The sequence below is a fragment of the Phoenix dactylifera genome, chromosome 13, assembly GCF_009389715.1.
Source record: "Phoenix dactylifera cultivar Barhee BC4 chromosome 13, palm_55x_up_171113_PBpolish2nd_filt_p, whole genome shotgun sequence".
NCBI classification, from domain to species: domain Eukaryota; kingdom Viridiplantae; phylum Streptophyta; class Magnoliopsida; order Arecales; family Arecaceae; genus Phoenix; species Phoenix dactylifera.
In genome coordinates, this window is record NC_052404.1 from 10,009,417 (window position 1) to 10,025,853 (window position 16,437).

General features: G+C 40.1%; 1 protein-coding gene across 1 annotated transcript; it reads right to left on the minus strand.

Moving 5' to 3' along the window:
- Positions 1 to 11,991: 11,991 nt before the first annotated feature.
- Positions 11,992 to 16,390, minus strand: LOC103706682 (PHD finger protein ALFIN-LIKE 2-like). Its single transcript, XM_008790878.4, has 5 exons — positions 16,109 to 16,390; positions 15,997 to 16,029; positions 15,633 to 15,855; positions 12,570 to 12,690; positions 11,992 to 12,490 (listed from the first exon to the last, which is right to left on the minus strand). Exons 1-5 carry the CDS (start codon positions 16,206 to 16,208, stop codon positions 12,236 to 12,238), a joined length of 732 nt encoding a protein of 243 aa, XP_008789100.1. The 5' UTR covers positions 16,209 to 16,390; the 3' UTR covers positions 11,992 to 12,235.
- Positions 16,391 to 16,437: the final 47 nt, after the last annotated feature.

Sequence of the window (16,437 nt, forward strand, 5' to 3'; positions counted from 1 at the left end):
TTGACATAGACGTTGTTGATTCTTGAAGGTCGGCCGGATGCAATGGGTCGGAGTTGGTTCGGTCAATCGGCTTAGAGTTGAATGAGTTGGCTAACTAGGTTGCCACGGCATTAACGGCTAATTGAATTGGCCAGGTCGATCGGGCTCACATTCCCGTGCTTGCAGATATTGGAGTTATGTGGTTGGCCGCTAGTTTTCAGTACTTTTCCAGGCTGAAGAGGGCCCAGTTGCATTAGAGAGATCCAATGGCTTTTTCCAATTTACATTTAGATGAAAAGATGATGATGTTTGTCTTAAAGAAGATGCATAAGGTAACAAACAAAACTGTAAGCTTGCTATCCTGTGCTGAGGACTTTAAGGCTTATATATAACTAATATAGTGCCAAAGTCATAGGTCTCCCGGCAGCCATACATCCTATGCATCCTAATTATTCCTAATTGCCTGAAGAGTAGAATAAATCATCACAGCCCAAGGAAGTATAGCATGTAAAGGGCGCAGCAGCTATCAACGTGGCCTGAAGGAAACAGCCAAGGTAGCCTTTAAAGGGACTGACGTGCATGGGCAGAAAAATGTTTGGAGCCCACATCAAAAAACAACATCCCATGTAACTATATTATTCCATTTTGTAACTTCAAGCCGACCAGAATGACATTCAGAATTTTTGTTAACTAGCATCAAGTCAATAGTCATCTCTAGTTTTTCATAAAGATCACTTTGGCTTACGAAAGATTGGCGATTCTAAGTACAATTTAGACGGCTGATGCACATAACCTTTCATAATTATTATAGATGGTTATCTTTCGATGACCAAATTAAAGTTAGGTTTTACAGTCAAAACTTCTAATAAAATTGAAATTCATGTCTACCTCTTCGAGATTGTTAATATTCGCATGCTTTGATTTGATCATGTTTAGCTCCGTTATTACTTGAGACCGATTGATGCATATGAATTTGATCAAAGTTCAAAGAAGAAAAGAAGGGATTGAATAAATCCATATGCTTCAAATTAAATCTCCAGAGTTCCAAATCAAAACAGTGTCCAATTGAGATCTGAGAGATCCATGACAAAGACACAGCAGGCCTGCACCTACCCAAAATGAGATCCCAGCTGATCCTCCCCAACCCCCGACCAATGCCTCGAAGACCCGAGAGAGGCATGTGGCGCCTCAAGGTGGTTGAGCTTGGGGCATCAGAAAGACCAAACCTGCCCTTAGAATCCAATGGCAGATATGGATACATAGTCCATTGGAGAAGTGTAGAGAGATGATGATGTTGATGATGATGAACGAACAAACTTAAACATGTCCATTAATTCAGATTGATAGTGATCTAACGATGTCATGGATGTCTAAGTTGATGATTAAGATGTTAAGAAATTCTTAATTTAAAAGAACCAATGAGCCACACGCAAGTGCGCACGTCATCATAAGGTGCATGATATTATTATTATTTCATCTAGAAGCAAGCATGCGTATATCCTATTATACGAATGCGACAGGCATGTACAATACATGTGCTCTGTTCCATAGAGAACATATAGGGATGGCCATGATATACTTTCTTGTTTGGATAAGATAGCCATTTAAGTAAATTATTCTAGTGTTAATTTTTTTTAATAAAAAAACAGATATTGCTCAAATAAAAAAATAAAAAGAAAAATAGATAGAGTAGGACAACTTTGATTAGAAGATGGCGTTTGATTTAAAGCTCTATCAATAATTGTGATAAAATTGGAAATCTCGCATCAATGAAGAGAAATATCCTTTGAGAACTACATTTAGGCCATGACGTTGTATTGTTGTTCATTTATTATTATTTGGACGGTGAGGAGGGTTCGAGGCATAGGAAGTTAATTGACTTAAATACCTATCGTGGTGCGATTTTAACTTGTGCTACCGATCTAGTTGGTCCTAATTGCTCAGTACGGTAAACAAATCCATGCTAGAGCGGCCTCCTTGCTTAATTGAGAAGGATCCACCCTAGCAGACTCGTTCCAAGGCTTTTCATCTTGGCCGACTAATGTTTCGGCTGAGGTATCAGTTCTAATATGTTGGCCGAGGAATTAGTTTGGATGGATACAAACCAATATCATATAATTGATATCTCGATTCTTATAAACTCGGCGGCCAAATATCATCGAAAAACCAGGTAAGGACCTCACCCCCTTGAGCTATCCTCTCCTTTCTTTTGGGGTCGTTGGGAGCTCCAATGTCGGCCGATGATCGCCGGATTTTGGCTGAGAAGGAGAAAACTCTATTTTTCATGTTTTGACTAATGGAACTTATATTTTTCTTGATTCCAGCTGTTTCCGCCGCTGGGGTCTTCCTCCGATCCCTCACAGTGGCTGGAGACCATGGCCAGAGTTCCAACTATGGGGATGCTTGATTTTCTTAGTTTAAGGGATCAGAACCCTTATTTCTTTGATAAAATTGGTGTTGTCGGCGCCAATCATCACTGGTTGCCATTAGTTGGCCGTGGGTCCCTTGACCCCAGGAACCACTACAACCATCGTTTTCTCCCTTGAATTTGGCCGGCGAATTGCTGGATTGATCACAGGCAAAATCTTCCCTATTTTGATACATCTTGTCTTCTGTTTCAACAGTCGTTGCCAGGTGTGGCACGTCACTGACACCACCATGGGTTGTCGGTCGCTGGGGGTCGCTGACCACGAGCACCGTTGAGAGCTTTCCTCTATTTTAGAAAGGAGAGAGAGGGAAGCAGAGAGGGCCTCATAGCTCTCTTCTTCTTCTTCCCTTATTTTCTCTCTCCTCTCTCTAGTTCTTCTTGTGGAGTGATTGATCATAACCCTATTTGATTTTGATGAGCTCAAAGCATCTGAGTATATCTCTTGTTTACTAATGAATTCAATTGAGTGTTTCAGTGAAAATCTTGTCTAAAGTGTTTCTAGACTTGGTTCATAATATTTTGGATAAGTTAAGAAGTCAGTTTGAACCAAAGTCTGAGACTCGAGTCGACTCCAGAGTATTACGAGTCGACTCCAAGCGTATCAGAATCACTGGCACGAGCTCGAGTCGACTCCGGATCATTACGAGTTGACTCCGACTGAGAACAGACAGACGAGCAGAAAGCATCAACTCAAAACCTGTCAGCGAGTCGACTCCTGAAGTGCGCGAGTCGACTCCGATGTTTACCGAGTCGACTCCGATGTTTACCGAGTCGACTCCGGAGTAGTATGAGTCGACTCCAAGGAGTTACAGACAGAAAAGTCAGAGAGCGAATTTCGACCCTGAGATTCGAGTCGACTCTTGTGGAACGCGAGTCGACTCCGATGGTTGGTAGGTCGACTCCAAAGAAAGCGAGAGTCGACTCTCAGTGGTTCACAAGGCAAAAGTCAGAGAGCAGTTTTCGGACTCTGAGATTCGAGTCGACTCCCGCAATGCGCGAGTCGACTCCGAGACAGCGCGACCCCAAAAAGACAGAAGACCGAATTATTGTCTCTGAGAGCCGAGTCGACTCTCAGACAGCTCGAGTCGACCCCAAGGCAGCGCTACACCAAAAAGGCAGAAGGCCATGTTTCGGAAACTGAGAGCCGAGTCGACTCCAGAACAGTCCGAGTCGACTCCAAGACTGGACGAGCCAAAAGACAGAAGATCGGGAGTTCGGGCTCTGAGCGCCGAGTCGACTCCCAGGATTGTCGAGTCGACTCGAGTGGGCCAGGTTGAAAATTGGCTCCGTGGACTTCATGGGATGAGCCGACTCCGAAAATGCCAAGTCAACTCCAGAAGTTGGCGAGTCGACTCCGGGTCAAGTCGAGTCGACTCCCAGTCGAAGAGGCCACTTTAATTCAAATCCGGAACAGTTGCCGAGTCGACTCCAGAAAAGCATGAGTCGACTCCCGCTACAGCCGAGTCGACTCCTGATCGCGCGAGTCGACTCCGACCCCCAACGGACATATTGTCAGTTTGTGCAGAATGTGCAGAACGGGCAGAAAAAGGTGTCTAACGGCTAGTTTCCGTGGGGGATGGCTTAAATAGCCACAGAGGACTGTAGCAAGGCAGAGAAGCACCATTCCATTCAAAGAAATCAAGCATTCATTCTCTGCATACTTGTCTTCAACGAAAAGAAGAAAGAGCGCCATTAACTCCATCTAACTTCCTCTTCCCAGCATTTTAAAGAAGCCTCCTCCTGCATTCAAGTCGACCAGACATTCCAGAGGAGACTCAAAGTTCAAGAAGCCCTACTCTACTCCAACTCAAAAGTGTTTGAGGGCTCTTAACTTCTCTCTAGTTTATATTGTAGCAAATCTGCTTTTTAAGAAGCTCAGTTTTTCTGTTTGTTTCTTATTCTTTCCATATTGTCTTTGCTTGGTTCAATCGGGGGATTGAATCAAGGGTGTAGAGGTTGGTTGGTGAGCCGAGTGTAAAACCAACGTGTAAGGGTTCGATTGTGATCCCGGGAAAACAATCGGGGTGGTTCTAGTCGGTGAGCCAGGAAAACCGACCGAGTTCGTTGTGAGCTCGTAAAACAACAAGTTTGGTTGTGAGCTTGTAAAACAACCGGCTGTAATCCAAGGGGTTATAGTGAATTCCCAAGTGAGACTTGAGGAGTGGACGTAGGAGCAAGGGTTAGCTTCGAACCACTATAAAAGCCTTGTGTTTGTGATTGTTTATCTCTTTCTTTTACTCTCATTTCATTCACAGCACATAGCAATTAATTAACCATCTTGGTAAAGCATTAATTAGTCATCCACAACGTTTTAATTGCAAAATTATTTTAAAACCCAATTCACCCCCCCTCTTGGGTTGTCTATCTGGGCAACACTTCTCTCTCTTGCTCTCTCTCGGTTTATCACTCTTTCTCTCTCTACTCGTTCTCTCGCTACATATTTTAGTGGACCAATGGCGGGTCTAGATACTTTGTAAAATCAAGTTGATCCTTAAAAGAGTCATGGCCATTGTTGTATGACCTAGAGCTTCAAGCAGGTATTGGTTTAAGGTCGGCATTATGTAGCCATAGGAAGGATTCCAGGTCGGCGTTATACGACTGTACAAGGGGTCTCAAGTTTTGGGGATGACTTCTCTCTCTATCTCGGTGTTTTCTCTCTCTAGTTGATCCAAAAAAATTCTTGATTAAAAGAGATTGGTGGGTAGTCCTGAGTTACTACTTGGTGGTGGACCCTTTACGTCAAGCAGGGTTTTGCGCACCTCGGTCCAGAGATTGCAGCGTGGGTAGGTGATTAGTCTGTTTGGGTTGTTAGCAAAGAGGTAAGAATCCTTGTACACTCGCCTGGATAATTATAGATATTTTGTACACATACATTTGATATGCTAATGATCAAGATAAGTAAGATACAAGAAATTTTTTGTGATGGTTTCCGTATTAAATAATATTATGATCATGTATGCTTGTGATTGATAGCATGATAGATGCATATATGAGTATAATTTGCAATTGCATAATCGTACTAATGAATGTGGTGCTCTGGACTAACCATGTTATATTGATTGCGCCATCGCGGATGAAAAATATGACACTTATCGATTGCCTTGTCATAGACTGAAAATGTGACACTTATTGATTGCCTTGTCTTGGGTCGGAAACGTGACCGTGGTTAGTCTAAAGCCAGAAATAACATAAATTGATGTGTGTATGTGAACTTGATTAAATGAACAAGGACTTTAGGCCGATTTCGTTATCATCAATTGCCCCGTCGCAGGCTAAAAACGTGACCTATTGATTGTCCGTCATAGGCCAAAAATATGATCAAAATTTGGCCAAAGTCGAAAAGATAATTGATTCTGGATCCGGATTGGGTTAAATAGGAATGGAATGAAAAGCTGCTTAAAAATATTATTGAAGATTGATGAGATATCGTATAATATATCACTCTTGAGTAGTTGGATTTCTATTCATATTTGGTGTACATATGTATACTATTTATTCGAGTATTTTTGATAGTCGGTTTGTGATTTTAGTAACAATTTCCTGCTATTGTCAAACTTATATTATTATGTTGGTATAAATGTGTGGGAATTCTTACTGGTCTCTAAAGTTCACACCATCTCTTCTTTATTCCTGTCAATGTTGCAGGTGACTTGGTACTAGGCTATAATTAAGTGAAAGGATGAGTAGATAGACCATCACTGATACTGGTTGAATGATTAAATTTTATAATTGTACTAGTTTTGTTAATTATTATGAATTGAGATCATTATTGTTCAATGATATCGAGATTGTAATAAATTTTCAGGCCTTCTATATTTTCTAGGGCTTTGCGCTATAGAGTATGCAACCGCATCACATAGCCAACTCAGGTGTTGGGTGCGAGGCGTGACAATATTCTTAACCCCTTTTATATGGTTGGTTCTTGTATTGGTAGGTGTCTCAGATATGCTGTCAATTTTATGGCCGATAAGGTCTCGCATGTCAGCAAGAAGAAATAAAGGGCTATTCAAATAAACATATAAAATATGTTTATATGGCCAAGAAATATGGCCAAGAAGAAATAAACATATAAAACTTCCTCCGAAAAAAAAGAAATTAAAGGGCTATTCAAATATGGTGGTTTGTTTTTTCATGTTGCCCCTATGAAGTCTAGCTAGGTCCAATGTCGGCATGAGCAATTATCTAGCATCCTCCAACAATCTTGAGTGATTCTAAACATTATTCCTTTCTACTTCATGATATATTGTTGTTATTATCAGATATGTGCAGCTTCCTTTTTTTTTACAGCAAAAGTTTCCAAATATATTTCAATATATCTTTGACATACCCGAACTTCTACATGACGAAGAACTCAACCCGTCGCTAGCAAGGAGTCGCACCTGTTTGTTGGATATGGATCTTTTAACGTGAGATAGGATAATTTTTAGGATGATAGGTGTAAAGAAAAAAACTTGGGGCTTCTTTGGCATTGTTGTTGTTCTTATCTATTTGTTACTCCATAAATGAATGGAGTATTTAATTGGTGAGCACCTCATCCTTGAGGACTTGTCTTTTAGAAGATCCATGATTCAAATCCTGGATATTTGATTGCTCAAAATAAATAAGTATATATTGCATATATATATATATATAGGGGATTGGTAGTAGGTTATCAATCTACCCTTTTTTCGTAGACAAAAATATCCTTACTTTTTATAATTTTTAAGAATATTTTATATCTTTTTACAATCCCACATTAACTCACCCTCTCAACCCCCAATTAATACTCTCTCTCTCCTCCATATATATATATATATATGTGTGTGTGTGTGTGTGTGTAGGTATGTATATGTATGTATGTATATATGTATAGGTATGTATATGTATGTATGTATGTATGTGTGTACATATATATACATGTATATATATACATACATACATCTAGGTATGTATGTTTGTTTGTTTGTTTGTATGTTTCTTTATATATATATATGTGTGTGTGTGTGTGTGTGTGTGAGAGAGAGAGAGAGAGAGTATTAATTGGGGGTTGAGAGGGTGAGTTAATGTGAGATTGTAAAAAGACAAATAGGTAAGGGTATTTTTTGTCCAATGAAAAATAGGTAGATTGATAACCTACCATAACAGAGAGTAGGTTATATATATATTTTGATGTTGAAAATAGTATTTGCACAAAACATTTCCTATTCCTTGATTTAGAGGACGTAATCAAACTTTGCTTCCAAATGTTTGAAAGATCTTACAAACAATCTAAAGAAAGGGGTTTCATCACACATATTGTTCATTAGTCGACTAGTTTATTCATCTTCTTGGGTTGTTCCAAAATAAAAATAGAGCAAGGGCAATATTGATCTCCTTGGATTTCATCACACATATTGGTCTCCATGCTCGTCATGAAGAGCTCATTTGTCTTTTTTTTTTGGAATGGATGAAGAGCTCGCTTGTCAAAACATTGGACCTGCAACTTTCATCATATTTCTCTTCCCCTCTCTCTTAATGATTTCTTTATCTAGAAAAAAGCGAGAAAAGAGCCACCCGTTCCATTAAGACAATAAAACAAACAATATTTCAAAAGAAGGAAATCTCAGGATTCCAAACCTGAAAATGACTTAAATACACTTTTAATGAAAAATAATTTAACATGGTCGTTTTAAATTGGGGAAGAAAAATAAGAATCCAAGGAATATATAGAAAATTAATGCAAATTAATATCCATTTAAGGAGATAAAATGTGCTAACATCTCTAGGAAGTTTTTGAACTTCACTTTAAGACCATTTCAAGTGACTAATAAAAGTTTAGCTCAAATATGTTTAGGTATATGACAGTTTGAACTTGACATAGTGAACTAAGTAACTTTGTGTTGACCCAGTAATTTCTCATCTTATTCATATCTAACACTCTATCCAAAAATGCTAATTAAAAGATATTATTTAGATTCATTAATTTTGTATAAATATCCAAAATTTTCGTAGTACATAGTCGGTGTGGGACTAAATAAATGCCTGCATCGATCGTGGTTTGCAGCCCTATAACATAAAATTCCCTGCAGCGGAAATAATTATACAGTTCCCCATACAACGGAATCCAACATGGTGAAAGATACGCAAACAAGGTACAAATATATCTGTATTGATGTCCTCAAATCATGGCAGAGGATTAGGCTCTTTTGAATGATATGAGGGCTGGGCTCTCAAAGGACGATGGGACGAGTAGGTTTGTCTCTGAAGCTGTAATACTGGCACCCAGTAAAACCACAATCATCTACCAAAAAAGTAAAGAAAGGAAAAAACCACCGGCTAGTTTCCTCGGTAGACAGGAATTCCTTGCTCTCGAGTATAGAAAAGCTCATTCTTGATTATAATGATTACGTAGAAACAGCAGCCACTTAAATCACACAGCATGCAATAGACCACCGGCCATAGCTCCCATTGATTTGACTTTGGAGATGGCCGGCCTTCTTTTGATGCTTTTCCTTTGCCTCTCCTTGCAGTTTCAACCGAATCATCATCATGTGCCACCTCCAGAAATAAACCTCACAAAGCCACAAGACCAATCAAAACAAGCTAAAATGCTTCAACGACCGAGTCCCACAAGCCGCAGAGCAGCACTGTTCCTCAAAGTGATAATTGCCGAACACACCGTATTGGGCAAGTGGATGAACGTCTAACACTAATGCCAAGAGGCCTCTTCTGCCTTTCTATCATGGAGGGGATCTTTCTTCTCAGCCACAAGTGTACTTGGTGGAAGCAGTTCATGGGGGGGACACATGAGTTGGATAGCAGACCAACTAATAGTTCAGACCGATGAAAGAACAACGTGACGTTCCCCAACTGTTCTAGGATTCCTGCATCAAAAATGAGACGGGCTCTCAAATTTCAATCCACTGGTATATATTCTCGTGTGATGCTCGCACTGCTGACCACCAAGCAAAAGAAAAAGACGCCTGCACTACGACATGGCTTCGTCCACAGCTTATGTCAGCTCTGATCTCCTAATGATTTTTATATGGTAATCCATGTTGGCTTTCGGTGTAAAAGATGCAGCATTTACATGTGTGCCAGCTTTCAGGTCTTGAATCGCACAGTAACTTCGGCATGATAGAATCCATTTGCTGGTGCAGCTAGTGGCCGGCATGCATCCTCTTTATCCTTGCAACTTCTCCAGGATCGGCATCACCCACATCTCTCTCTTTTTCCTATCCGTGGTGATGTGAGGATCAGCTTCACGGACAAAACTCGTCACCTGACAGGACAAACCAACCAACCAACCAACCAACCAGAAGTAACAGGGATATATACAAGTCAATATAGCAGACAGTCGTGAACCATGATCAGATTGCGGAAAACTATTCTTAAAAACCTTGTAGTGCAGCTATTTGGTGCTGACTAAATGTGTCTGACCTTTTAGAACGTGTAGGAATGGTACCATCATGTAGACGAGCACACCACCGATGAATGCGTCATGAAGGAGACAACATCATCTTTTAAGAGTCCACGTCCGTTGCAGTGCTACTATTGCACCGCGGTCCTATACTATTATGAATAGCCACCACATCATCCATCTCTAAGACAGCTAGCCCTCATTCATTCCTCAGATACAACAAAGGCACCATTAGTGCAATATACAGCATGTTGCGATGGTGGAGAGCCGCCTGTATCTTAGATGAATGATGTGGCGGCTATCCACAATGGTATAGGAATTTCTGGTGCAAAAGTCTCATTGTAGAGGATCATGATTCCATCTTTTAATAGCCTTAACTACCCTTCATTGTAATCTTCTTGCTATTTAAGCCACCAACTTTCCCCATTCTCTTCCTTGGACCTAGGTCCACACGATCATCACAAAATTCACAGGGTGCCTGGACCAACAAACAGCTGTTTCCTGAGCTTCCTAACCATGGCAAATGGACGGCATTCTTCAGATTCATTGCTTTAAATATAACTGAACTTATTAATTAGATTGGATTTAAATTGACATAGTCTAAAAGCCTGTTTCGTGACCTGTTACCTAGACATTTGAAGTTGAATGAATCGGTCGAGAGGGAGTGGTGGATCGCAAGATGTCTCACAAAGATATATATATATATATATATATATATATATATATATATATATAATGGCCCAAGGGGCTTCGTCTCTCCTTGGGACTAAAAGTGGGCTCCCATTGAGCCCACTTACGCTAAACCATACAGGGCCTAATACTGAGAGTCGATTACGTGCTGATACTGGGTTAGGATACCTGCATCCCGGGTCCAGCCCATTTAGGAAGCCAGATCCTTATTGGCCCTGACAAGAAAAGAGGCGCTCGAGAGGGATATCCTGGGGGTTGCGGGCCCGATAGCTGTAGGGAAAAGAAGACAAAAAATATCTGGCCCTTAGGGATAGCGATGCTTAACCCTTGAGCCCATTTTAAATTGATCCAGGTTGCTGTAAGTTGGGTTAAATTACTTATTTAATAAAAAAAGGTTAGGTTTGGATTCGGATTTTTCATCCGTTTGACAAGCGGATCAAGTTCGGGTTGATAGATTTTAGATTCACCTTTGTATCCAATCCAATCCGTATTTGGTTCAACCCGACCCAATGGCCACCCCAACTCCCTGAGGTGACACCTTCAAATCATGTGCTGCCTAATTAATGTTTAGAAGCAACGATGAACAGGTAGAGCATCACCTTTTTCTTCTTTTTCTTTTTAATTTTTCCACCACTTTATCTTGAAACAGGCTGAGCTGGCCTCCAAATGTGATCACTTATCACTTCCAAAGAAGACGAGATTATGATCAACAAGATTCCACGAAGTACCTATATGGTGTCCATTTGAATCCTGAAGCAATGTCTTCTTTACCATGTGAAGAAAGTTGTGAGAACATTTAACATCATAAACGGAGTCATCAGAGTGTGTGCATGTGAGCATGCACTAGAGAGCTTATACAACTTAAACTGTGAATTATGAGTATGAACTGCATGCATTGGTTTATACCAATCCATATTCATTTATCCAGCCACCATATAAGTTATAACCACATTTTCAGACATTCCCCAGAGGGCTACAAGCTAACCAAGGGAAATTTTTACAACAACAAATTCCATCTCGGTTTTCAAAGCCATAGAGAGACATCTTTTCCGAATGACTTCAGGATTATATCAACCATTTCATGCAAGGTCGAGGGACCCATGCCCACCTTTAGGTGACCAGAGATCAAATCTGGATAGTTTTGGGTGGAATACATCATTTCCTGGTAAATGCCTTCCTCCCAGCACTCTTTTTGGATCACATCCAAGTCTTCAACCAACATAAAATCAAGAGAGCCATATTTAGGACGGGTCCTTTTTCTTCTTTTCTTTCTTTCTTTCTTTCTTTTCGGTAAACTACCACAAATCACTGAATTTTCAAATGTAATATTTTGAAGCTATCAACCTGCAATATCTCCCGGTAGGAAATCAGGCAGCTAATTATGTCATTGCCCAAGTATAAATAAGTTGCCATAAATAGATCTTTGTTTTCCATGCTATTGACAGAGAATACAAAATTAAGCAACGTTCAGATGTAATGGATATTCAGAAGCGTTTTCCTACAATTAACCCAAACATGCAAAATAGTCAAGCTTGGTTGATAAAAGGGTGAAAAAGTAAAATTCGTTTCTCAAATGTTACTGTGAATTATAGATGACTGGAGCTTCCTGCATCATAATAGCACAAATCTCTTTCTAGATGAGCACGAAAAACAATACAAAATATGGACTGTCACACCTAAGCTATAAATGTTAACGAGAACAAAGTCAAGCTAATTTACTGGTCTGAAATGGCAAAATACCGGACAGCAGGATTTTTAAGTTACTGCCTTCCTTTCTTTGAATTGCAGTTGGGGCATTTGTATTGCTTTATGTTCTGAGCTTTTGCTGGAGTTATCTTCACGCACTTGCCATGGAACCACCTCTCACATATATCACAACCAATCCAAAACTCATCTGCAGCATAGCTGCCACCACAAGCGCCACAAAGAGTTTCACTGTGTTCATCATCATCATCTTCACCGTACCCCTCATCAACTGTCTTTGAATTGCTTTTTGGCTGTCCATCGCTTGACCTCTGAGGAAACAAAGAATGATCGACAAATTTATTTACTAAAAAGAAAGACATAACTACTAAGACCTCCAAAATGTCTTACCTTTGTTGAGAGTTTGGATTTACTTCCATTATCCATGCCAGACCTCTCGTTCAATTGCCCACTATCCATTATCACTTCAAAGATAGTTGGAAGATCATTGATCATGCTAAACAAAAGTTTCCTGTTGATATGGCAAAGATAATTTAATAAAATCCTACAGTGTTTGCAACCATATTTGAAGTACAAAGTAGGTCAGATTGCAATCTGGCAATTCCAAACAAATCAACACCAGGCACCAACAAGAACATCGAGCCAATATACCTTATATGACTGCATGCATCCTACTCGTGGACGATTAATGAGTACACCCAACAGAAGCGGTTTTTACCATGTTGCGCAAGCTTAAAATACAGAACCTAATAAAACAGTCCTTTCTAAACACCGATTTAACCTTCAACTTTCTTTTGAAGAGCTCTTTCTTTTAAGTAGAGTTGCTCTTACCAGAAAATTTGGTACCAATACGTAGAGCTAATAATTAATGCGAGCTAGATCCATATCATGGACTCATTGATTGTGGCTCCCGAACCTAGAAAACTCCAATCATTTCAATTACTTGTCCAACAAATTGGGCCTAACTGAATACAGTTGAGTCAACTGAAATAAAGCCAACCCAAACTTTGAACTGTTAAGAAAATGAGTTATATCTAGGTTCAAAGCCTGGACATAAAGGCGATTTGTGCCAAATCTACATCAGATCTAATCCTAGAATCAGCTACAAGTTGAGAGACCTTCAACTAAGTCTCTTGTACCCCTCTTGGAATGTCCCTCTTCCCTGATAGGTACTGAGTGTCTTACTCCCCCCCCCCCCCCCCCCCCCCCGCCCCAACCGTCCCAAACCAAAAAAAAAAAGAAAGAGGAAACCACAAAGGACCTGAGAGACGGTGCTGCTCCCTATTTGCCCTTCAGTTTAAAAACCAACAGGAGATCAACTTAATGCACGAAATAGTTCATGTATGTCAAATATAAGAATAGTTTAGTAATGTTTGAAAATAAGTTGCAAATTTTTTTTTGCTACCTCAGGAGGATTGTCAAACAAGAGTATTGTTCGTGAGCAGCTTATGTTTGGCTCAACAGCTGGCTTGATTAGCAACCCAGTGAAGCTAGAGCTACGCTTGGCTTGCTTAAGACTAGCTCGATTAAGTTTGAAATAGAAATAAATGGACAGACAATATATTATATTATTATTTACAAATAAAACTGTTTCTATATGATATAAAAGATTAATATGAATCACATTTAAAAATGTATTTCAATTATAATATTGAGATATGGTGGGAAAACTAGCTCGGAGTATATCTAATTTAAAAAACTTGACTAGATCTTTAAAGGAAAAAAAAAAAAAAAAAACTTGAGCTACATTTCAGTTGCTCTATCTCAACTCATATACACCTCTGTTTCTAAGCTTCTTTTGAGCCCTTCCTTCTGTCAAGAAGTTTCAAGAAGGTCACTAAGAGAAATCTCATGATGTCTGTTGGAAAAGAAGAATAAAGAAAATACATTCAATACACTCATACAAATTCCAAATCGCTGAAGTAAAATGAAGCATCACACGACTTTGGTGTTAGAGGTCCACCATATTTAGAAGACTCACACCTGAGTGGCCATTTGAAGACCCTTGAGGTATAGGAAGATCGATAAGTTTAGAATAAGACTAGTCCACAATCAAGAAAAATCAGTAGTAGAAATTTTGATGGACGCCAAAACCACAATCCATCTTAGTATGCAAAACTATTTGAAAGAAAGAAACTTTTGCTTCAGCTGTGAAGACGGATCTAACATAAATACATCCTCCAATTGTTGGAGGCATGATAGGTAGGCCTCTTGTGGGTTCGATCTCTGGCAACTCTATAAAGGGCAGCATCATTTTCACCTATCCTGAATCAATCCTGTAACAGTTACATCAAACCCTCTAACATCATCCATGAAAGTTAACTTACCATTTAAAAGCACCAATTTCTAGTAATGGTAAAAGCCTTTCGGTCGTTATTACTACCAGAAGCCAGCTAATAGACAGGCACCAAAACATATATGCCAATAGTAAGTCAGAAGGATAAGCACTTTAAATTCTAAGGAGAAACGCAGACAACCTCAAGAGGCCTGGGTCAGTAAGCATCAGCAAAGGCCCTTTCTTGAGTAGTTACTGACGCTCATGCCCAACCTTAGCATTCAGACAAATTATATTCTAAGGAGAAGTGGTAGATGCCCTCAAGAAGCCTATACCAGCAATAACCAGAGCCCCTCCTTGAGTAGTTACAAAGGCAACATACCAATGTAAACTCTAAGATATAGGCAAGCCACCTTGATCAATGTTACTATTGTTTAATTTATTATGACATAAGGGTCCGAGAGGCCTAACCAGAACCCATCTCCATAAGAAATCACACCTAATTACAAGTACATGACAAGTAGGTTATAGTCACCTCTCACCCAAGAAAACAGAACATGATAAATAGTTTCCACAAAAATCACACTATCATCCTCAGAACAATGTATAATGATACAGGCAAACTATTCATTATCGTCAATATCCACATGCATTATTATTAACTTGGATTATAAAAGGACACTTAACACTATCATGACAGATCATTAATGTTACATGTTATCCAAAAAAAATACAAAACTACAAACAATGTATAAGGCTTATCACAAATAGAATATCGAAGTGGTGCACCTGATTCTCCTACTGTACTAAATAGAGTTTGCATCCTCATCCTCAATCTAATATATGTAAAAGTGTACAAGAGATTAGCTGTAGAAAAAATGAGAAATTTACATCACGCCAGAATTATCACACCACTTTTCTTCAATAATTTTCACAAAAATATGCACAACCACATCCAATAGATTCACAATCAGGTTTTGAGAAAATTTCTAAAGTTTTGCAAGCGAATAACCAGCCATCCTCATCACTCTATATCACATAATCAGCAACATAAGAGCACATCTCTTTTCTTCCATAAATCATGAAACACAAAGAAACACACTATAATAACAAGGCAAAACTATATCTAACAAATTAAAGGAAAGAGAGTCGCGAAAGCCAAAAGTCACCACAAACACCTCTCATTTCGGTTCAGGCGGACCCCGAGATAGAAGGCGACGGAAAGGAGCCAGGAGTCGCTGTGCACGGCGACTAGGGACAGCCAGTCCTTGCGGTCCATCCCGTCCCTCGCGAAATTGATCCCGAGCAACGGCTCCGGCAGCTCCGGCGGCACCTCCTCCGCCGGGAGATTCACCTCCCACGTCTCGTTCGGGTGCCCGTACAGACAAAGATTCTCCCTTTCTATCCCATGGAACCAAAAGGGCAAAAAAGAGAAAAGAAAAGTAGCAACGGTTACCGCAAATTCCGGCACAAATGAACCCTAAATTTGAGAAAATCGTAACCAAGAGAGATCCGATATGGGATCGAAGCAATCGAGGTCACCTGGACGGCACTGCGCGTAGAAGGCATTGACATCTGAGAGAAGGTGAAAGAAGGGTTAGCGGAAAGAAGATTACGAGCACTAAAACAAAGGGAGAAGAATATAAAGTCCGACCTTCGGTGAGAGCACGGACGATGGCGGTCCTCCGGCAGCTATAATCTCTGAAGATTTCCTCGACGGTGCGAGGAGTGGAGGAGATCCAGCCCACTTCCATGATTGACGGCGGAGATCAGAGGGACAGATCCGCCGTTATCAGCCGCTCCGAAGACGAGAACAAGAAGGAGGAGGAGGAGGACGGAAGATTGGGAACGAAGGCATGCAGCGCTCGCTGAAAGCAGCGGAGAGAGAGAGAGCGGCGCTCGATCGATTAAAAAAAGGATTTCGAGGTGGAGTTGGAGAAGGAGAAAATAAAGGGAAAGTTTTATCCTTTTTCCAACCTTTTC

Bases quoted from the DNA above. Each gene is read 5' to 3' on its own strand.
- LOC103706682 (XM_008790878.4), bottom strand. From the start codon at position 16,208: ATGGAAGTGGGCTGGATCTCCTCCACTCCTCGCACCGTCGAGGAAATC. The intron at 16,030-16,108 runs GTCGGACTTTAT...ACCTTCTCTCAG, and splicing joins CGTCCGTGCTCTCACCGAAG to ATGTCAATGCCTTCTACGCG. The intron at 12,691-15,632 runs GTGTTTGTGGTG...CCATATCAACAG, and splicing joins CGCCTGAACCGAAATGAGAG to GAAACTTTTGTTTAGCATGA.